At 40.0% G+C, this 24,696-nt stretch overlaps 1 protein-coding gene across 3 annotated transcripts in view; it reads left to right on the top strand.

Moving 5' to 3' along the window:
• The window catches only part of LOC124396082 (protein unc-13 homolog C-like), a 142,206-nt gene extending 130,083 nt beyond the window's left edge, over positions 1 to 12,123 (top strand). For all 3 annotated transcript variants that reach the window (XM_046865055.1, XM_046865057.1, XM_046865056.1), the window contains 3 exons: positions 7,717 to 7,809; positions 9,136 to 9,295; positions 10,486 to 12,123. In XM_046865055.1, coding sequence (XP_046721011.1) covers positions 7,717 to 7,809; positions 9,136 to 9,295; positions 10,486 to 10,771 — 539 coding nt within the window. In that variant the 3' untranslated portion in view covers positions 10,772 to 12,123. The remainder of the gene's footprint in view (positions 1 to 7,716; positions 7,810 to 9,135; positions 9,296 to 10,485) is intronic.
• Positions 12,124 to 24,696: the final 12,573 nt, after the last annotated feature.

A 24,696-nucleotide genomic window follows, 5' to 3' on the forward strand; every position in this document is an offset into this window, starting at 1 on the left:
TTAAATGATAAATAAAAATGATATATGGCTTTAAAGGATGTGCATTGGACACAAGTTTCACAAACATTTCTATCACGATGCATCATTTTGAAAACTAATTTATTGATATATAATCTCTAGTAGATGTGCTATACTTTAATTGTTTATAAAGTGACCAGTATTTGATATGTAGATCGATTTTGTCTTCGCCAGAGAGAGAGGCGTGTCCTGAGAGTCACATAGAATACAGATTAACATGGCAGAGGTAGAGCTGTAACTTCCTGAAAACAGCTCTACGATTACTATGATCCGTTGAACTGGTTTGAACTTTTCCAGACTCAGCGAAGTGACTGGTTTACATCGTTACGAACGTGTTAACAAGGCACGTTCGTGGAGTACGTGAACCACAACATGGGAATTGGGATGGAAAGAAAATAAATAGAACCGCACCCGGAGATGCCGGGCTTTAATTGGAAAATTAATTAAACAGGAAATTCAGTTTTGTAATTAAAGGAAGCGTAATGGCTTTTTTAGTGATATCAGTGCGCTCATTCGAACGTTCATCTGCTCGGCTGACAGAGGAGAAGAAACCATTTCGTTTGCCTGACAGACTTCTAAAGAAAATCTGGACATCGTGAGGAAATCTCCATTTATACTTTAGCGTTTTCCTTCCTGTAGAATTTGCACAAAAAACACAATTTGCCTTCATTTAAAATCGCCAGAAAAACTCAGGAAACCCCGGGGTGATGTGATGAGGTGAATATCGACGCTTCTGCTGGAGATGATGTATGTGGAGGTGTGTGTGTGTGTGTGTGTGTGTGTGTGTGTGTGTGTGTGTGATGAGGTGAATATCAACGCTTCTGCTGGAGATGATGTATGTGGAGGTGTGTGTGTGTGTGTGTGTGTGTGTGTGTGTGTGTGTGTGTGTGTGATGAGGTGAATATCGACACTTCTGCTGGAGATGATGTATGTGGTGTGTGTGTGTGTGTGTGTGTGTGTGTGTGTGTGTGTGTGTGTAATATGGTGAATATTGATGCTTCTGCTGGAGATGATGTATGTGGAGGTGCAGTTGTGGCTCCAGTGAAAGGAGACGTGTTGAATTGTGATCATTGGGTTTCTTGCTTTAGTGATGATGTTCATTCTGACTGTATGAGATCCTGTGTGTGATGCAGCTCTGATCTACTGCACTTCTCTATAATACTGATGCTTTCTGTAGACGTGGAGTCGTAATGATGGGATTAAGAGATGTTTTGTTTCAGGTAGGACACCACTGAAGTTCTAGTTGTAAAACACACTGCGAATCACTAATGTTTCAGTATAAACACATGTCCTTTATGAGTCATCAGTCCGTCTCTATTGTCTTTCAGCACACAGGTTCAGTTCTTTGCTCCTCCGTATGCGATTGACATGTTGATAAATGATCTCGTTCCTGTTCTTGTGCGATCGTGTTCAAAGATGATGATCATGAATATAAACAAGCTCGTCTATCAGAGCTGAGAGAAAGTGAAACATCTGTCTGGAGTTCCACATTTCTCGTGAGTCGCCGCATGCTCAGGGATAAGTCTCGGTACCATCAGGAAAAAAATGCTGACACAGACACTGAGAGGAGGAGTTCTGAGAAGTACACTGAACCTTAAACACGTCCAGCGCGATTCCAAGGACACTGAGTTATGCAGTTATAGTCACATTCCGCTGTTCGGCTCGAGCTCCTTCATCACCACTGACAGCCAAGTGTAGTACCGTTGATGAACATCAGTCTTCAGTCTCCAGCTCGTTCATCACCTGGATTCAGGTCGGGGTTCTGACTGCGCCGGAGCAGCTACGGTCTGATCGGTTTTATAAACAGCGATGTGGAGACGTAACCCGGTTCCTCTTATACATTCAACTGATCTTGAGCTTTGAGCGCAGGGTTTTCTGTGTGATTCTGGGAGCCAATCACACAGCTGTTTTATCTCCTGACCAATCATCTGACAGGAGAGGGAGCGAGCAAGAAATACCAACATGCAGGACAACGTGCTTAATGATTTCTTTTTATTGGCAGAACTATAAAATCTAAATCTTAATGAATTCTGTTCTTTTAAAATGATTAGTTACATACCAGGTATGTTTAGACTATTAACTAGCTGCATTTTCAATTTGTTAATCACATATTAGACTGGTCTCTAGACTGGTCTCTAGACTGGTCACTAGACTAAACTCTAGACTGGTCTCTAGACTGGTCATTAGCTGTTATTTGGGTCGTTAATCTTCTACTAGCGTTTTTTTTAGGCCGGTTATTATTTGTCTAGTTGGTTAAATACTACCTATATTTATGCTGCATATTTTTCACTATGGAGGATTTTGCAGGTTTGTGCAGCCTTATGCAGCCTTATAAAGGCTTATTTAGCCTTATGGAGACATGTGCTGCCCTGTTCAGGCTTATAGAGGCTTATGCAGCTTTAGGGAGACTTATGCAGCTTTATAAAGGTTTATGTAGCTTTATGGAGACTTATGCAGCCTTGTAAAGGCTTCTGCAGCCCTGTGCAGGATTATAAGGGCTAATGCAGCTTTATAGAGACTTTTGCAGGCTTATGGAGACATGTGCAGCCTTACAAAGGCTTATGCAGTTTTATGGATACTTATGCAGCCTTATAGAGACTTTTTAAATTAAAGAAGCTTTTATTGTCATTTCAACTATATATAGCTGACACAGTGCACACCAAAATGAGATGATTCTACAGAACCCTGGTGCTACTTCACACAGCATATAGCTACATAACAGAACACAGAGATAAGGACTTATGCAGCCTTATGAGAATTATGTGACCCGGAGGCTTATGCAGGTTAATGGACACTTTTGCAGCCTCATCCAGCCTTGTGGAGACTGATGCAGCTTTATAAAGCCTTATGCAGGGTAATAGAGACCTAAGCAGCTTTATGGAGACTTATGCAGTCTTATAGAGGCTTAAGCAAGCTTATCCAGGCTTATAGAGGTTTTCTTATTTAGACATATGCCAGATACAATGTCAGCTCTATGACACCTGAATAGGAGTTATAGGAAATGTGACAGTGAACAGTAGGCTGAAAAACCTCCTCATTTGTATTATTGTGTGTGTGTGTGTGTGTGTGTGTGTGTGTGTGTGTGTGTGTGTGTGTGTGTGTGTGTTTAGAGATACCCTATAGCTAGTGGGTGTATAGATTATATTCACCTTGGCGTAAACTGATGCTTTCGGGTCACGTTTTTTTCCTTTTTGCTGTGATGAATTGAGGGAATGTTCTATATTCCCTCCGTGTCTCGGCCCACTCTTCGTCCTCAGGGGGGTGTTTTATTTGATAAATGAGTGTAGTGTTATTTGGACCTTGGCCCGAGTTGCATCTGATCTAAAAAGGGTCGTATTGTTCAGATCCATCTGATTTTTGAGTCCTGGTTTATTTCCAGGATTGGGGCTGCATTGTGCAGAGCTCCTTCCTGAGGGAAATCCCACAAAGCCGCTACCAGCTTAGTGGGCAGGAAGCTTTGAGCTTCAATCTTTTAGTTCCGAACTCACCTGTGAATTTCTTCTGATGGAGGTCAAAAAAATTGCTGGAGAACTCGTTAATTTAGTTTATTGGCCCTCGGCCCATTCCCGGAGTAACAGTGTGAGAAATGAGAGATTTCTCAGAGGTTTAGCATTTTTTGACGTTTCGGACGTTCAGCAACTGATGTGACGTTTAGTGTCCGTCTCGTGCTGAAGGGTTTATCAGCATTCTCTGGGTTACTCTGGGTTTCCTCCAGTCTCATCTCTCCGAGGCGTTCGGTGTGTGGGAACGTTCGGAAATCCCGGATGCTTTTTGATTTCCTTGCTGCTCTTTAGCTAACAAATTACAAACCGACATTTCACGCTAGTTACTAGCTATTGTATGTATGTACTTATATAATACTGTAGCTAGTTTTAGGCTTGTTAGCTACATATAAGCTGTTTTATGCTAGTTACTAGCTGCTGTCTGGATAATTAGCTTCATACAAGCAATTTTGTCTGGTTATTTATCTACCAGCTAGTTAGTTGCTAGTTATTTTAGCTAATATGGTACAGGCTAGTAATTTCTAAACTAATTACTATTATAGGTTATCATAGGTTAGTTAGTTACACACTGAGATTTTTACACTAGTTATGTTATTTTGGCTAATATGCTACATACTAGCTATTTTTTTACACTAGTTACTATATGTACGTTCTGTTTAGTTAAATGTTTTTTTTAGGCTAACATATCTCACATTAACGTTAACTTACATATTAGCTGTTTTTGAGCTAGTTTCTAGCTGCTGTTGGGTTAGTTATTGTTTAGGCAAATTAATAGCTGGTCTCAAAATAATTAGTTACATACTGTCCTTTTTTGTTAGTTATTATGGCTAACTAGTTATACACAAGCTATTCTTCATTCTAGTTACTCAATATGTACAATTTGCTTCCAATCGAACTTCTTTAGTCTCAAAACTGTATGTACTGGTATCTGTTTACTTTTTTTTATATTATATCTGTATACTAGCTGTTTTTAGGCATATTAGTTACATATTAACAATTTTAGGTTAATTACTAGCTGTGTTTTTGGATAATAAGGTTACATACAAGCAATTTTGTTTAGTTATTTACTTACTAGCTAGATCTAGTTGCTAGTTATTTTGGCTAATAGGTTCCTAGTTATTTCTACACTAATTACTAAATATGTACTGTCTAATTGATTACATACAGAACAAGCTGTGTTTAGGCTACTTACTAGCACTACTTGGCTAATTGTCTAGTTAGTTGCATACTAGCTATTGTTCAGGCTAATAGTCAGTGTTAGGTTATAGCGGTTATGGCTATTTTTGTCTAATAAATAACCCACTAGCCATTCTTTGTCCTAGTTACTAGCTATGTACTTACAAGCTAGCTGTTTTAGACTAATCACTAGCTGCTGTTTGACAAATTCGTTATTGAATTATTTTCGTTATTGAAAAAAAACTATTTTTGTCAAATTAGTACCAGCTTTTTGTAAGCTAGATTTGTCATGGATACAGTGGGGATACATGGATGTCATTTGTGCCATGATGTTCTTTACCAAAAACATGTGTCTCATCTGTCTCATCATTGCACACAGTGGACACAGGAACATTAAGATCTCTGGAGATGGATTTGTAGCCTTCAAATTTCTCTCAAATCCACAGACAACTCCTTACACTTCTCCATTGTAACTGGTTGCAGGTGTGAGTACTATATTGCCCACACCTGTAACTTGCTAAAGGTGTGTCTAAGTACAAATTACAGGAGCATCACATGATTGGAATGCAATTATTTCTTACAATTTTGAAAAGGTGCCAATCATGTTATCCAGTTTATTTTTGAGTTCTGTGTGAAAGAGTGCCGATATTTTTGGCCATGACTGTACTGTATAGTGTATGTAGGAATGGGTTTCGATCTCCTACAGAAGGATTTCCTCTGCTTATCTGGGTTTCCTCTAGGCTCATCTTCCCCAGGTGTCGGTGAGGGGGCCAATACAGAATCCGATCTGAATCCGACTCCCCGCTGAACATTCTTATCTGGGTGATAAGAGCGTGCGCTTGTTCCACTATGTTATGGTTTCTATAGTAACAGGTGGCTTTGCGATCATTACCCACAACGCCTTTCTTTTCTCCTCCCAACTTGTTCATTCATCACTTATGACATCACAAGTTATCAGTGATGTTGATGAGCACCAGGATCGTTAATGTTTCCATGTAAACACACGTCCTTTTAAGGTCATCAGTCCGTCTTTATTTCCTTTCGCCGTGCAGTTTCTTTTTTTTTCTTCTTTGCTCCACCGTATGCGATTGTCATCGTGATAAATTAGTGCTGTTCCCATGCGATGGTGTGTAATAAGTACAGCTCGTTCGGATGATTATCCACATAAACAAGCTCGTCTGTCAGAGAGAAAGCAGGTCACCAGGACTGCGTGAAGATCCACGTTCTTCTTGATTTGTTAGTAAAGCTACCTAAAATTGCCAGAATGTGAACACCTGAGCAAAATATTGGTATGTGCTTTTGCACAATTGCACAACTGTGACTTTAATGTTACTTTAATATCAGCACATGGACACTTTAGTGACTCTCACTGGAACACTTTAAATCTGGACTTCTGTCAATATCATATATATATATATATATATATATATATATATATATATATATATATATATATATATATATATATATATATATATATATACTGTAAACCCATCCCTTCTGTCTAATTCATATATATATATATATATATATATATATATATATATATATATATATATAACATTTATTTATTTAAAAAATATATATTTTTAAGTGTGTGACAAATAAAATTTTTTTTAATTATATATTTTAAACTTCCCATTCCACATTTGTTCTCCATTAGCTGTAATAATAATGTAACTCTTCTGGGAAGATGTTCTACTTGATTTTGTGGAGGTTTGTGGAGATTCATTCAGCCAGAAGGGTAAGTGGGATGCAGTCAGTGTTCACATTCATCCCAAAAGACTTTAATAGGGTTTCAAGCTCTATAGCAGGAGATCTTTTTCTCCAACTAATTTCTTTAAAGAGCTGGATTTGTGCACAGGGGCATTGTCATGTTGGGTCAGGTTTGGGTCTCTTAGATGAAATAAAGAGAAAATATCATGCTCCCACATCAAAAGACATCTTACAATATTGTGGGCCTATAACTTTAATGGAAGAACCAGATATGGCCAGAAAAGTCAGGTGTATCCATACATTTGTCCATTTAGTGTAATGACTGTATTTCTCAGACTTGAAGCTATTGTTTCATGAATATTCATCTTGTTCAGGAGGAGAGACTGAAGTGACTTATGTACCAGCCTTGTGTGTCGTTCTGCCAAAGACTTCAATTCAATCCAATTCAGTTTTAGTTGTAGAGCGCTTTTACATTTACATTTACATTTATGGCATTTAGCAGACATCGTGTATCCAGAGCGATGTACAAAAGTGCTTTGAGTCTCCATTAATGAATAAATCAACACTGGTTTGTTAAATTACAAACTTAAGATACTATCAGCCTAAAAATCTGGTGAAAGGAATTATAGCTCTTTTTATTCAATAAAGACAAAACAAACTGGGAAAAATGTGCTAGTTTCAGAAAGAGGTAGGACTTTACCTGTCATTTGAAGATAAATAAGCCAGTGACTCAGCTCTTTGGACATCTGTGGGAAGTTCATTACAGCACCTCAGTGCCAGAAGAGAGAATAGAGTCTTAATGTACTGTATACCAACCTCTTCCCCTGAGAGAAGGTGGAACCAGTCAAGTGGTGCTAGAAGATCTCAGGCAGCCTGGTGCAGTGTGAGTTGTGATAAGGACTTCTTCTTTAAATAGATCACATTGTCTTAAAGCAGCTTTACATTGATAAAGAGGTTATAAAATATTAATTTATATGAAGGTTAGTATATACGCTTATTCCTAATTAGCAAACCAATGGCAACTCCCTAAGACTTCATGAGGAAGAAACTTTGAGAGGAAACTCATCCTCATCCTTAAACTGAATGTCTATTTATTACAGTTCCATAATTGTTGAAGTGTCACGCATAAATGCAGAACTGTCCATGGTCCTGATATTTCTATACATTAATTAATATTAATATAATGAATATTAGTTCCTACATCCAGCTCTTATTAGTATGATATGATTGTGGGAATGTCAAATCTCTGCGCTCTGTGTGTGTGTGTGTGTGTGTGTGTGTGTGTGTGTGTGTGTGATCACAGGTCAGTCATCGTCCAGTTCGGTGGGAGAAGTGGTGATGCATGTGGATCTCATTTCTCACCCTGGTACCGGAGAACATAAAGTCAATGTGAAGGGTAAGCTGAACACACACACACACGCACACACACACACACACACACACACACACACACACACACACACACACACAAATATATTTATTTACATGGGTCGTTGCATTCTTGTTGAAGTGTAAAAACACTTATGCACACACACACACACACACACACAATCTTATGCAAACACATACACACAAAGTTTTACACATGTAAACACAAACACACACATCCATGCACACACACACAAAACTCTTACGCACACACACACACACACAAAAAACTTTCACACACACATACACGCACAAAAACTCTTAAGCACACACACATCTTACATGAACACATACACACACAAAATTGTACACATGTACACACAAACACATTGTGTTTACACTGCACAGTAACCTGTCTGTCTTACACACACACACACACACACACACACACACACACACACACACTTCACAGAGATCTGTCCATCATATACCACACACACACACAAACACAAGCATAATGGACATGCATAATGGACAGATCTTGTGTGGTGTGTGTGTGTGCGTTGTGTATGATGAATGGAACTCTGTGCGGTGTGTGTGTGTGTGTGTGTGTGTGTGCGCGCCATGATGGACTCATCTTAGTGTTCTGTAGTTAGATTAGAGCTGTAATAACTCTGACAGCACACACACTTTGTGTTATCTGTTATTGCACTTCCTTCTCGATTTCTCTTCCAGGAAATAAAGAAACAGAGAGGAGCTTTAGGTCCAGAAATCTAATTAAAGTTTACAGTCTTCACACTCAGACCTGAAAAACCACACCTGAGAGTTCATTAAGCACAGATAACCCTGAGGCTAAAGAAAATCCCAATCACATTTACTACTCCACGTCTTGTTCTTTCCTGCACACTAACATGAAACAAGAACGCAGATTTGGGAAAAACGCTCAGCGTGGTTTGAGTAAACGCAGATCTCTTTCAAAGGATTTTAAGTGTGTGACCCTTTTAACTCGAAACCAGTAATAGGTGCTGTGCATGATGCAACTGGCCGTGGTCCTGAATCATCGTAGGAACAGTGGTGAACCGGTGACAGGTGCCGGTGCAGGTGGGGGGCGAAGGATGGTTCATGTGGTCCGATTCCCTTGTAGCTCCTCTAATTTAAATTGCTGAAGAAGTAAATATTGTTAATGCTTGTAGGGTCAGGACTGTTTTGGCAGCAAAGGGGACCAACACAATATTAGACAGGTGGTCATAATGTATAATGGAAAAAAAAAACAGGTCGTTAAATTGTATTTGCTGTGTTTCGGGTACTTTCAGAATCGGAATTGCAATTAAAAATCTTTTATTTTGTTCCCCAGTGGTGGGTGTGAACAACATCAACTGGCAGACGAACACCATGTTCCGACCGTTCGTGGAAATCACTGTCATTGGGCCGAACCTCGCAGACAAGAAACGCAAATACAGCACCAAGACCAAGAACAACAACTGGTCACCTAAATACAATGAAACATTCCAGTAGTAAGTACTTCAATTCATTATTCATTAACACATGATCATCCAGATCTAGTGTTACAGGCTGTTAGTGAATAGTAAACATCCAGAGGTGAGATGTTAGAATGGTGTAAGGTCTCACACATAGCCGTGAATTATCACCTTGTACAGTACCATGGACAGCTCCCATGACTGACAAGTTAAATCTGTCATTAATATTTGCCGAGCAAAACTGACTAAAAGTGCTTCATTTCCCTTCGATCGATCGATCGATCGATCGATAGATAGATAGATAGATAGATAGATAGATAGATAGATAGATAGATAGATAGATAGATAGATAGATAGATAGATAGATAGATAGATAGATAGATAGATAGATAGATTGCTTGCTTGCTTGCTTGCTTTACTGAAATCCCGCACTTTCAGGCTGATTAGAGGCACACCAAACTTGCCTGAGTGTTTTAAATGCATACAACACACACACTCACACACACACTCCTACGCATTCTTTTGGGAAGAAGCCATTAACACTCCTGTTATAAAAGATCAGTATTGAAAGGCTTTTTTGCTTTAATGTTGAAAGTGGTCTGGTGATTATCAAGGTGTCGTGTCGGAGAACAGTAAACGTCCTTCTGCACCTGATAATGTTCATGTTTAAACATCCAACTCTGAACTTTATTCCTGACCAAAACAAGGACACATAAAACTTTTGTAATTAAGGATATTTTTGGGGTTAATTAAATCACAAAGTAACTAAATTACCCTGAAAGCAAGTCTCCTGGGTGTGTTTTTGTTTCTGCATATTTAATTGGTTAACGAGCACGTGAATCAGGTGATGTCACTTTGTTACCCAAAAATTAACTCTCCTGGTTGTTCTGTGTTTTGATATGTCACATCATATGTTTATGTTGGCGTAGGTTTACTTTTTCTGTATCAAGGCAGAACTTGTGCACTGACATTCTATCAGTATAGTGTTGTACTATATTTTAGTAGTTACGAGCAGGTGGCATCACGTGATGTCACTACATAACCCAGAAATCAGTTTTCGACAATGTAGCCAGTGCTTTGATATGTCACATGACTATGTTGCCATAGTTTTTTTGAGGACACATTTTTCTTAACCAGAATGAAATTATGCCTAATGTAATAAATAGCCCTAAATGATTTGTGTTTCATTGTTTTTCTTCCCTTCCCACGTCTGTTCCTCTCGTCAGTATCCTGAGCAGCGAGCACGGCCCAGAGGTGTACGAGCTGCACGTGTCGCTGAAGGACTACTGCTTCGCCCGCGAAGACCGCGTCATCGGCGTGACGGTGCTGCCGCTGCGTGACCTGAGCGACAAAGTCAGCCTGAACGCCACGTATCCTCTGATCCGCAGCATCACCATGGACGAGACGGGCCTCACCATCATTAGGATCCTCTCGCAACGGACCAACGACGAAGTGGCCAAAGAGTTCGTCCGCCTCAAATCGGAAACGCGCTCGACCGAGGAAGCGTCCTGAAGGAAGGATGAAAGGATTTCGGTGGAAAAGGAACAAAAATGAATAGAACAAAACAAGAAAAAAAACCCAAAAGGAGGTGAGAAGAACATGCGAGGACGGCGGAGACGTTACGGAGGACGTGGGACAGAGTCGTGTTGTTCGTTTCTGTGCATGTGTGTAAAACATCTGTCGGAATGTTCATTCAGAAAAAAAAGCGTATGTACTACAAGTGTTTACCTGCTGTATGCTCACTATCAAATATTCTACTTTACGTTAACAAAACGTTCGAACGGGACGTTTTTTTTTTCTTTTTTGTATGAAGACTAGTCTTTTTTTTTAACAAATATTTGTTCAGATAAAGTGCCAAACCTGATATGAGATAAAAAAAAAAAAAACAATTATCAAAAAAAATCATAACGGTTAATGGTAATGTTGGTGATGTTTTTAAATTTGCCTGATTCTTTTCTCTGTGTGTGTGTGTGTGTGTGTGTGTGTGGGGATCATAACCTCTTGAACTGAGTAGCATTTTGTCTCGTCTTTTTTTTTTTTTTTTCGTTTTCCCATTCACGTTTCACGCTTTTTTTATTCCCTCGACTCTTTTTTAAAACATTTTTTCAAAAAGAAATAAAAATAAAACTAAACGGCGAGGACTGCTACCTGCTGCTGTCAAATTCTTCGTAGGCGTTTGTAATTTTATAGCCACTGACAACAGCGAGGGCCGCCTTCAGTGCTGAGCAGAACAGGATGCTGGGGGTTTCACGCTGTTTCATTGTTAATTGTTGCATTTCTTTCTTTCTTTAATTCTTTCTTTCTATAACTCCAGGCTTTCCTACTCTTCCTTTTCCGGCTTTCTCCAGCCTTTCAGAATGATCACTGTGAACATGCGCATTGAAAGGCAATCTCCAGCATTTTTCAGCCTCATCATCGGTTCTGGTTCTGGTTCTGGTTCTGGTTCCGATCTTTTCTCAATTCTTCTCTTTCTTCAGTTTATTTCATCGTTTTAATAATAACTGCCAAAGTTATATTTAAAGAAAAAAAGAGTTGTACAAAAGCAATCCATGACCTGTATTCAGAAAATTATATGCGATCATGCGAAGTCGGTTTGTTTGTTTGTTGGTTTGTTTGTTTGTTTGTTTGTTTGCAATGCCGTGTCTGATAGGTGATGAAGCGATTTTCCAAACTGCAGATCTTTATTTCCGTGAAGTTTTCCCTGTTCTCCGGGTCACACGCGCGTTGTCTCGATCTGTTCATTTTTCCTTTCCGATTTTTCTTTACAGAGGAAAGAATTTAATATTTGGTAATTATGCAACATTCCTATGTATTGCACTGATGGCGAACTGTATGTCATGTAAATATATTTAGTGAGAAATTGTTCTCTCTCGTCTGTTCGTTTTTGTGTTGTTGTTTTTTTGTTTTGTTTTTTACCCACATTGTTGCATGAAATGTAGCATTTATAAACCCCGGGTGTTGATTCGAAGTTATGTGACAGACGACGGCCATTAAAGTGCTCCAACAGAAAAAAAAAACACGTCATCGCATTATATGAGGGTCGAATACATTACTGATGCAGATACAGTTCATTTTGAAGAAACTTGAAACATTTGAAAGCCAAAAATAAAGTTTGGTTTGTATGGGGAGAAGAACTTTGTGAGGAGAAATGTCTACTGAACATGTATGGAAGGAGTCTCCAGAGTCAGTGACTCCACATTCAGGATTAAAATCTTAAAGACAGAGGACAGAGGTGATGGATCGTGTCTGTTCCAGCAGAACAAAATATATTGTGGTTACTAAGCTGTAGATACCTACATCACTACCTGACTTTACTAATGTTCTTGTACATGAATGACCACCAGTCTTTACAAAATCCACTGGAACATCCTTCCAGATGAGTGTATGTTATAAGCGAATGGGATATTTGGCCATATAGTGTGTGTGTATATATATATATATTTGGGTTTAGGATTAAGGGGCGGGGCTTAAGTATGATTCATGTGACCTAGATTTTTTTCTTGCAGCTTATTATTGATCCAGCGTGTCTAATTTATTACTACATTTATGACCCCACTATGATCAATACTGATGATCGTCCCTGTCACGCAATTTTTCAGACTTAAGCGATAAATAATATGAGCCGTACTCAAACTCGTCTTTCAGAGCCGGAGCAGCACTTCCACCAGGTGAGACGCTATTTATACTACAGGAACGAGTGAGGAACGGACAGATCGATACAAAGGAAGTCCTCAGGGACCTTAGAGGCCATTATTTCCACTAATCCTGACCTCTATGCAAGCTGATCTGTTCTCCTCACACACTGCTGGGAAGATGGATTCATCCCCGACCAGACAATCATCACTACAAGTGCACTGTCTGAGCAAAAGTATTTGGACTTCTCCAGCCTTGTGTGGTAGTTGGTCAAGATGGATGCAGTGATGGATGAAGTACATGCCTTTAAATGTACTTAAGTATCTAAATCACTATGATTTGTTATAACTCTAATGTTCCTATTATCATTTTTATCACAAGACTCTTTACTTAATCACCTCAGTTTATGTGTAAAGACTTGAATGTGACTCTCAGCACACTGATCTATTAATAGAATGATATTAATGATTGATTTCTATTATAATCATCATGAACCCAAAACCTTACAAATAATCCCACGTGTTTTATGGTGAGTTCGAGTCTGGAGTTTCTTCATCATTTGTTCCTCTCTAAATGTTCTGCTTGATGTTGAACTGATGCTGAACTGTATGTTGGTGATCAGTAGATGCACCGAGCGCCGATCAGAACACGTGTAAAACAGAGCGTGCGCTCGATCCTGATTGGTGACTCGCTGCGTGTTTCATCAGTTACTTTTTTATCCTCATTAATAAAAAGAAACGACTGATTTTGCAAAATGTAGTTGAGGAAAAAGTAAAATATTTTATTTCTAAAGGTAGTAAAATAAAAGTCTCCCCAAATGGAAATACTTTAGTGAAGTTACTTTTCTTAAAAAAAAACTACTCAAGTACAGTAACTAATAAAAATTTACTTGTTAATGTACACAAACTGATCATAGGACAGAGTCCTCATAAACACTGTCATTGAGTGTGTGTGTGTGTGTGTGTGTGTGTGTGTGTGTGTGTGTGTGTGTGTGTGTGTGTGTGTGTGTGTGTGAGTGAGTTTAATCAGAACCCGGGAGACTGTGAGCATGCGACAGTGTAAAGTCTAGCGAGTGTCATTTGTGGCGGCCATGTTTGTAGTGTCTTCTGGGAGTTTTTCTTTCTCTTCTCTCCCTGTCCCTTCCATGCTGATGTATCCTGTTTTTTTATAGCACTACACCATATAGATTAGTTTCCTGTACCAGCACTGTTTTCTGTGCGATGAGGTTTTAAGCAAGATCTGAATATTTAGCAAGTGACTGTAGACTGGAAGAAGTTCTTTAGATCAAGATGAAAAATGTTACTCTCCGTGGAAAAAAAAAAAACAAAAGCAAAACGTGTACATAATAAATGTTATCAGTGAAATGCTGAAAATCAGAAGACACATCTGAGGAGACAATATCTCACCAACTCCCACACTTGGGGTCTTGCTTGGGGTCGTGGTAGCTCAGTGACCTTCTGATTAGAAGATCATGAGTTCAAATCCCACCATCAAAGACCCTCAACTGCTCAGCTGTAGAAATGCGATCATCAACCTAAACGGTTGATAGGTTTATTATTGGTTCTTGGTTGAAGGAGCGTTCAGTATGAGCTGGAGCTGGCTCTTCTTCCAAACCAACCCAGAAAAGAGTGTAAAAAAAAGAAGACAAAAATCGACCCAGAAACACCAGCAAACGCAGAACCACCAAGCAGAGCCGAGTGTCCTCCTTTACCTCAGCATTTTATTGAACTAATAATAGACCATGAAGAGTGAACTGCTGCTGCTCTCTCCAGATCTCTGACATGAATAACTGACCCAGTATTCTATAGGAATCGCATTCACCATGCCACAAACATCCTGAGAACGAGGGAGAGGGTAAAAGAGCGAGACATAGCAAATAACATGAGATGCAGTTGCCATGGATACAATTCTAAAGGTTTGACCACGGATGAGAACGATTCCACTGTGAGCACATTTGTATCACACAGAGCAGACGTTCTTCATAGGGTTGCGCTTAAAGCACCAGAGAGAATCAGATGTGTCCAATCTCTCAGAATGATAATATACAAGATGCAGAAGTAACACCAGCTTTACCATCTCCTTCATCTTCTTTATTTTCATCTTCGTCATCTCTATAGTCCCCATCTTCTCCATCATTTCCATCATCTCCTTCATCTCCTTCATTTCCATCTTCTTCATCATTTCTATCATCTCCTTTATTTCCATCTATCTATCTATCTATCTATCTATCTATCTATCTATCTATCTATCTATCTATCTATCTATCTATCTATCTATCTGCCTGCCTGCCTGCCTGCCTGCCTGCCTGCCTGCCTGCCTAATAAAGCTGTAAAAATGCAATCTGAAGGAGATTGGAGACTGTAAGGTGTTGACGGGGGGGACAGTGTAGTTAGACAGCATTAGATGGTGGTCTGTAGGATGGTTTTGGAGGTAAAGAAGAAGAGGAGGAGAGTGAGGACTGAAGGAAGAATAAGATAGTGGAAACTGAAGGAGGAAGAGTGTAGTGTGAGGTTCAGGGAAGAGGTCAGACAGAGGTGATGGTTGATTGAGAAACTACTGCAGAAGTGAAAAGCGAGACTGCTAGGAAGGTACTTGATGTAACATCTGAAAATAGAAAGGAAGACAAAGAGACATGGTGGTGGAATGAGGAACTGCAGGAGAGCAGAAGGAGAAAGAGGTTGGCAAAACAGAATTTTGATCGACGGAGTGATGAGAAAAGTAGGCAGGAAAACAAGGAGATGCGGCAGCAGGTAAAGAGGGATGTGGAGAAAGCCAAGGAAAAGGCATATGAGGAGCTGTATCAGAGGTTGAACACTAAGGAAGGAGAAAAGGATTTGTAGTGATTGGCCAGGCAGAGGAACCGAGCTGGAAAAGAAGTGCTGCAAGTTAGAGCAATAAAGGATGGAGATGGAAATGTGTTGACTAGTCCTCACTAGTCAACACATTTCCATCTCCATCCTTTATTGCTGAGAAGATGAAGGGAGTATTTTGAGCAGCTGATGAATGAGGAAAATGAGAGAGAGAGAAGATTGGATGATGTGGAGATGGTGAAGCAGGAAGTAGTAAGGAGGACGTAAGAGCAGCAATTAAGTGGATAAAGAGTGGAAAGTCGATTGGACCAGAACACATACCAGTTTGTGAATGCGAGGGAGGGCAGTGGAGGGGTGCAGTTGCAGGGAGAAGAAGTGGAGAAGGTGGAGGAGTTCAGGTACCTGGGGTCAACAGTGCAGAATAATGGAGAGTGTCTTAGAGAAGTGAAGAAAAGAGTGCAGGCAGGGTGGAGTGGGTGGAGAAGAGTGATAGCAGTAGTGATTTGTGATAGAAGAGTATCTGTGAGAGTGAAAGGGAAAGTTTATAGGACTGTGGTGAGACCTGAGATGTTGTATGGATTAGAGACAGTGGCATTGAGTAGAAGACAGGAGGTGGAGCTGGAGGTAGCAGAGCTGAAGATCTTGAGATGTTCATTGGGAGTGACAACAATGGACAGGATTAGAAATGAGTTTATTAGAGGGACAGCGTATGTAGGACGTTTTGGAGACAAGGTGAGGGAGGTGAGATTGAGATGGTTTGGACATGTGCAGAGGAGGGACATGGGGTATATCAGTAGGAGAATGCTGAGGATGGAGCCACCAGGAAGGAGGAAAAGAGGAAGACCAAGGAGGAGGTTTATGGATGTGGTAAGGGAAGACATGCAGGTAGTTGGTGTAAAAGAGGCAGATGTAGAGGACAGAGGGGGTATGGAGACGAATGAGCCACTGTGGCGCCCCCTAATGGGAGAAGCCGAAAGAAAAAGAATCAGATGAATGAAAGCAAAAAGAAAATACTGAAATGCTCCATCTTTCATCCAGCAAAGGTCTTGAGATCATCAAACCTGTTCTCATCGTAGTCATCACCTGTCATCATCTGTCATATCTGTGCTCGTATCCTGGTTGATGATGTGCCAGTGAAATACTCTGTACATACACAATAAGCTGGAGTACTTCAACCTTGACAACAGCTCGTTACTTCAAAGACCTTTCAGTCAGGCACAAGCTCATAAAAACGAGACACACCCAGGGATGATGGGGTTAAGGATGATGCAAACCCAGTGTAAGACGCCATTGCTGGTGAGGGACAGAGGAGAAAAAGAACGTGTGTGCACATTACAGATGTCTGGGCGTGTCCCTGAGTACATAAATGAACCCAAAGAGATGCGCTATAACCGTTTATATCATGTTCTTGACTCAAGAGTTAAAGGGCATGACTTCCCTCAGGTCTCGTATCTATCTATCTATCTATCTATCTATCTATCTATCCATCTATCCATCTATCCATCTATCTATCTATCTATCTATCTATCTATCTATCTATCTATCTGGAAATCCTACCCTATTATAAAACAACATATACACCAAAAGTTTATGGACACAAGCGTTGCTATGTGCTTCTTTTTGAACATTTCATTACACGTTTAGTTCCCAAATGCACATACAATAAGTTCAATTCTTCTGGGCAGATGTTCACTGGATAGGTGGTGATTCATTCAGCCACAAGGGTGTTAGTATGGTCAGGTAGTGATGTAGGTGAGGTGAGGAGGCCTGAGGTGCAGTCAGCGTTCCCATCCCAAAGGTGTGCAGTAGCTCTATAGCAGGAGATCTTCCAGGCCAACTCATGGAAAGCAGATCTTTATGGAACAGGTTTGGGGCTGTTACTTCAAGTGAAGGGAAAGTTTCATTCTACAAACACGAAATGTACAATTGTGTGCACATTACTAATGATAACATTACGATACCCAGGAGTGCAGATATGTTTTCTCAATTTGAAGACCATGAATTCGAGAAGCTTCATGAGGAGGATAGATATATTCCCAATGGGAATTCTGAACATAAAGAATATTACACACTGCACGTACATACGTGTAGCACCATGCAGTGTTTTACTTTGGAACAAAGAAACATTTGAATTATCTTCATAATTCCAGAGTCAGTGTCTGGGAATTGAGTCATGGTCATGTGACCTACTAAAGCCCACGCTTGCATGGCCGGTGCCAAAGGTCACATTACCCATTTCTACATCACAGTAACATCCACGTGTGTGTGATTTCCACACGACTCGTCTTCTGAAAATTAACCAGTCAGGAACAGTGATCAGTTCATAGTCCTGAGGATCCTGATGTTATGCTCCTCAGTAGTAAGCCTAATAGTAGCTGTTGCTTCAACTCAAATAACCCCCCCTACACACGAACACACAAACACACACACGCACACACACACACACACACACACACACACACACACACACACACACACACACACACGTACAAGCTGATGAATCGGTTCTGGAGGAATGGATAAGAAGGTGACACAAGAAAGACATTATCATCTCAGTGACATCCATCAGCAGCATCGTTCATCAGCAGAGGATCTTTTAAGGATGACAGAAGCCTATCGTTTACTTGCCAAACACACACACACACACACACACACACACACACTGAGAACTTCTTCTATACAACCTTTACACTTCAACAAGAATGCAACGACCCATGTAAATAAATATATTTGCATGTGTGTGTGTGTGTGTGTGTGTGTGTGTGTGACATATTTATATATGTGCACTGAATAATGCACAGCAGGGAAAGAGACCCTCTGGATGGATGAGATGGAAGAGAAACCTTTTGGCATGAAACACAGTGGAAGCGGAATCAGCAGCTCCAGAAGTTTTGGCACCCTTCCTGACAACAAGCAGAACTAAAACTAAATTCAGCAGGTGATATTGGAGGAATGTGATTTCCTTTTAATTATAATAAGGTGTTTTTAAGTAGGACATGTTTTCCTGCACTGATTATCAGCCTCTATGGTAAAAAATAACAGCTGTTTTCATTTCTGAATATGGTGACGACCACTTCATTTATGTCATATGTTTGTATCTTCTCAAAAGATCTGTTACGTTACGGGTTGAAGGACACAATTGGGTTCCCTGGAATTCTAAAAGGAACCAAGTGAGCATTGCTTATTGCTCAACCAAACACTTATATTCCAACAATGTTCTTAAGTCTAGCAAGCAGTATAGTAGGTCAAGCAAAACAAGTAAAAAGACAAAACCCTGATCAGAGGCCACATTACCACCAACACCCTGAACCACCCCCAACTTCACCAACAACAACCCAAACCACCCCCAACTTCACCACCAACACCCCAAACCACCCCAACTTCACCACTAATAACCCAAACCACACCCAACTTTACCACCAACACCCCAAACCACCCCAACTTCACCATCAACACCCCAAACCACCCCAACTTCACCACTAATACCCCAAACCACCCCAACTTCACCACTAATAACCCAAACCACACCCAACTTTACCACCAACACCCCAAACCACCCCAACTTCACCATCAACACCCCAAACCACCCCAACTTCACCACTAATACCCCAAACCACACCCAACTTTACCACCAACACCCCAAACCACCCCTAACTTCACCATCAACACCCCAAACCACCCCAACTTCACCACTAATACCCCAAACCACCCCAGCTTCACCACCAACACCCCAAACCATCCCCAACCTCACCACCAACACCCCAAACCACCCCTAACTTCACCACCAACACCCCAAACCACCCCAACTTCACCACCAACACCCCAAACCACCCCAACTTCACCACTAATACCCCAAACCACCCCAGCTTCACCACCAACACCCCAAACCACCCCAACTTCACCACCAACACCCCAAACCACCCCAACTTCACCGACAACACCTCAAACAACACCCAACTTCACCACCAACACCCCAACTCCACCCCCAACTTCACCATCAACACCCCAAACCATCCCCAACTTCAGCACCAACACCCCAAACCACCCCAACTTCACCATCAACACCCCAAACCACCCCAACTTCACCGACATACCTCAAACAACACCCAACTTCACCACTAATATCACCAACCACACCCAACTTAACCACCAACACCACAAACCACACCCAGCTTCACCACCAACACCACAAACCACACCCAACATTACCACCAACACCTCAAACCATACCCAACTTCACCACCAACACCACAAACCACACCCAACATTACCACCCAAAGCCTCAAACCACACCCAACTTCACCACCAACACCCCAAACCACACCCAACTTCACCACCAACACCACGAACCACACCCAACTTTACCACCAACACCACAAACCACACCCAACTTCACCAACCACACCCCAAACCACACCCAACTTCACACCCTCATGATGCAGCAAAATTATGGCAAAGAAGAAGAAAAAGTACAAATGATATTTCACCACATACACACCACAGTTCTTTCAGATGTAAATTCTGATTGGTCAGAAGATCTTGATTAGCGTCGAAAAACATTTGATTGGACAGATGCAAATCATTTACACGTGCATTTGTTCTCGTGTCTTTTTATTTCCTTCCAGCACATTTGGAGCGACCTGTACAATCCAAAGTACGTTTACATGAAACAGATTTTGCTTTTAACTTCTAGTAATAAAAAGAAGAAGTAGAAGAAGGACCACTTCTTTTTACAGCAAACGCTTGACATTAATGATTCTCATTCATCACACCTCTCATCTCTTTTTCTCTTTTTTCTCTCTCTGTCTGTCCCTTCTCTCTCTTGACCTGTATACAGTATATTCATTATCCTGCAGGACCATGCATGAGAAGGTGGAGTGGGATTGCACTCATACACTCCAAGCAAGAAAGTGTGAGGGAGTGAAAGAAGAAGAAATCTGAAGATGGAGGAGGAAAGATATTAAAAGAGAGATGGAGTTGGGGGAGGGGTTTGATAGAGGTCAGAACCTCAATACTTTAGTTAGTAGATGTTTTTCCCCTCATGGTTTGAGTGTGTATCTCATCACCCTTTACTGCAGTGTGATATATTAATATCTAACCTATAGCATTTGTTCTGCTATTTTTATGCAGGCATTATTTTAAAGGCACATAAAGTTCTACATAAATCAGGGAGAAAAAAACCCTGTTCATGTCAGGAATCGATAAAGTGTATTTTGTAGAGAAAAACAAGAGATTTTAAAGAATGTTGTGTGTTTTTGCTTTAATCAGGTGTATATTTTAACCTTCAGGACGACTGCTTCAACTTCACGCATAAGTTTAAAACATGGTTTGTTCTCCAGTGGGGAAAAAAACAACACCTTTTAAATCTGTCTGTGTCCATCACATCTCCAGATGGCTCCTTTGAAAAGGGAGAAAAAACTTGAAAGGGAAGTATGAACAGATGAACAAGTCCACAGAAAGAACAAATGGTAGAATTAATAAGGGTAAAATAGGTGGATGGATGAATGGATGGATGGATGGATGGATGGATGAAAGGATGGATGGATGGATGGATGGATTCATTGATGGATTCATTGATGGATTCATTGATGGGTGGATGGATATATATTTTGACTTGTTCATCTATTCATGAATAAGTAAATGGCTGGATTGATGTACAGATGGATGGATGGATGGATGTATGTATGGATGTATGTATGTATGTATGGATGGATGGATGGATGGATGGATGGATGGATGGATGGATGGAGGATAAGATGTATGGATGGATGGATGTGTGGATGTATGAATGAATGTATAAATGGATGGATGGATGGATGGATGGATGGATGGATGGATGGATGGATGGATGGATGGATGGATGATAAGATTTATGGATGGATGGATGGAGGATAAGATGGATGTATGGATAGGTGGATGTATGAATGAATGTATAAATGAATGAATAAATGAATGAATAAATGGATGGATAGATGGATGGATGGATGGATGGATGGATGGATGGATGGATGGATGGATGGATGGATGGATGGATGGATGGATGGATAATATATGTCTGGGTGAATATATTGGATGTTGTTAAGGCTTAATGCTGTTTTGTGTATTGCAATCTAATGTATAAGCACTTCTGTAAACCTGGATGTGACTTTAATACAGTGTGTGAAAGTTTTGGTAACGTGGAGTTAAAACATTATGCAACGTTGCATAACTGCAGCAGATCATGAAACACAGATCTTGTGTTTGTGTCAGACACGTATCTCCACCTGAGCTTTCTGCAGATCCCTCAGCAAACAGTGTACAGTTTAATAAATAGTTCAGTCTTTTTCATCTCTCATGTCAGTGGCAGACAGTCAGAGTGTTCACAGCTCTGGGGGCAAAGAAGATATTAAAAAGATAAACAATAATAATTATTAAAAAAAGGCTTGATTTATTAAAGATCAAAACAGGAGCAAGATGATGATCAGAACCCACAGGACTACAAAGACCAAACATACTCAACCACACCTCCAACCACATACTCAATACACCCAAACACACCTAAGTTTGGAAACTACACCACGATCACACACTCATCTACACTGTCACGAGGCTACGTTTCACATAATTGTGTGGCCTTGTTTTCTCTGACAAAAAATTATTTAAATATCAAAGAACAGAAATAGAGTGAATACAAATAAAACAATCTCACATCTTTAATCACATTGAATACTTCAGGATTTATCATGTAACCATAAAATCCAAATGACCAATAAACTGATGACATAACACACCTGTTAGTCTCGGTTCTTTTATTCAAAATCTAAACTAAATGCCTTGATGTAGCTCGCGACCCTCATGTAGAGAGTTATCACTTTTCACACAGCAGCATTTTCTATTCAAATCTGACCTCTGTACTTCAATAAAGTTCTGTAACGTTCTCTTTACATTCAGCTCACTGCGACTTGTTGGGTCTCTTATTGTTCAAAGCTCCTCCCCATGGAGATCTGCTGAGAGGGTTGTGATATATTCTGAAGTTACATTTGAAAGGTTAGACACCTGCGGTGAGCATGTGTAGCGTTCCCAGCTGAAGTGATGAAAAGAGTTACTTCAGAGCATTGTTCTTAACAGATCGGCTTTCTACCAGTTTTTGACCTTATAAGGATTTCAATTAAAATTGAAAAAAGACTACTTAACCTTTGATGCACTGGCTTTTATTTTTTCTGAAATGTCTTCCCTGTGAAAGTGCAATAAAGGGTCTTATGTCATCTTCTTGAAAATCTTTCTGCATTATTCAAGTTCCTTCATTCCTTCATGTCTGGAACAACCTCAGTTTGCTAAATGCAGTTTTCGGTAATTGGCTCTCGGTCACAACCCATATATTAATTAGAATAAAGGTTGCATGTTTATCATATCTTTCTAAAGTCTTTTAGGTGAAACTCTGGATTCTGATTAATGTGAACAGTTCTGCTACACTGGTTTAGGTCTACAATTGCCATTAACAGTTTTTGCACTCAACTGTCGATAATTGAATCAATTTAGTGAATAACTTCATCAATGACAGAATTATAATAAATAAATATTCAGTGTTTAAAGTTATCTCTTTAGTTGGAGACCATTCTGTGCTGAGGATGGTTCCACATCAACAACCTAAAGATCCATGAAGTTACTGAGTAACTCAAGAACTTTAGGCTGTAATTAATATCAACAGTCTGCTACAATGGTTCAGGACCACAGTTTGCATGAACAGCGCCTATCAAATGAACACTGTAATGAATGGACATTTGGTGTTGAAGATGAGCAGAGGTTCCCTTTTGAGTCTGGTTCCTCTCAAAGTTTCTTTCTCCTTATGCCATCACAATCTCAGGGAGTTTTTCCTTTGCCACAGTCACCACTGTCTAAATGTACAATTATAATGAAGAAACTTGTACATTATTTTATTACTGCTTTCTGTGTAAAGCTGCTTTGAGACAATGTCTATTGTTAAAAATGGTCTACAAATAAGCGAGTGTTTCCCTCACCACTGTCACTTTCTCATTAGGAGATTACATATAGGAACAAATTGTTGCAACGTCCATTGTTGAACTCAAAATTGAATTCAAATTGAAATGTTGATTTAATCTCCTGTAACATTATGCAAATTATGCATTATGCATATGCAAATCTCAGGTTTACATAAAACCAATGTGTTCAATAATAAGCAAAAACTTTACTGTTTCTAGAGCAACAGCTCATTCATATGTACAACAGACTTCATAAACAGAAGCTATATAAAAGGATAGAACCGTGTAATTGTTTTTAAGGAGATGATTCATGGAAGGATTGATGGAAGGAGTCTCCAGTGTCAGAGGTTCTGTAACAGTGAGAGATAAAGCTCTCAGATTTCTGAAATCTTCAGGACAAAAAGGATTCTGCTTCTTTGTGGTTTCGCAGTAATGTGATTTTTTAGCTTTAAGAAAAAGTAGAAAGTTTGGATGTTTGTAGCTACTAAAATGTGAGTGAGGACAAGAGTTAACTAATTTCACAAATATCTAACAGCAAAATAAAGACATTATTGTAAATAACCGACATTAATTAGATCACCATCTGACCCCACAAGGCTTGACCGGACTACTAATTGTTGTCTTTCACAATCCATCACTCCCATCCCTCACCACTCCAGCGGTAATGTGAGAGTCGCTCGGATGTTAAAGTTAAGAGCTGATTAGAGAACTCACATGGTGTTTTTCAGGATCAGGAATATTACATGTAGAACCTCTAGAACCTGAGGAACCTGTAGAATGTATTACATTAGAAACCTCAATTTAGATTTAAATTTATGTAAGATGAGACGTTTGTGTGTGTGTGTGTGTGTGTGTGTGTGTGTGTGTGTGTGTGTGTGTGTGTGTGTGGCTTCGTTGTGCTAATTAAGATACTGTATAATAATCCGCAGTGACACTGACCATTAGGGGAGGAAGTGTGTGAGTCAGACGCTTGTGATGTGGATCATCATCTCACATTGTGTGTGTGTGTGTGTGT

The sequence above is a fragment of the Silurus meridionalis genome, chromosome 13 (assembly GCF_014805685.1).
Source record: "Silurus meridionalis isolate SWU-2019-XX chromosome 13, ASM1480568v1, whole genome shotgun sequence".
NCBI classification, from domain to species: domain Eukaryota; kingdom Metazoa; phylum Chordata; class Actinopteri; order Siluriformes; family Siluridae; genus Silurus; species Silurus meridionalis.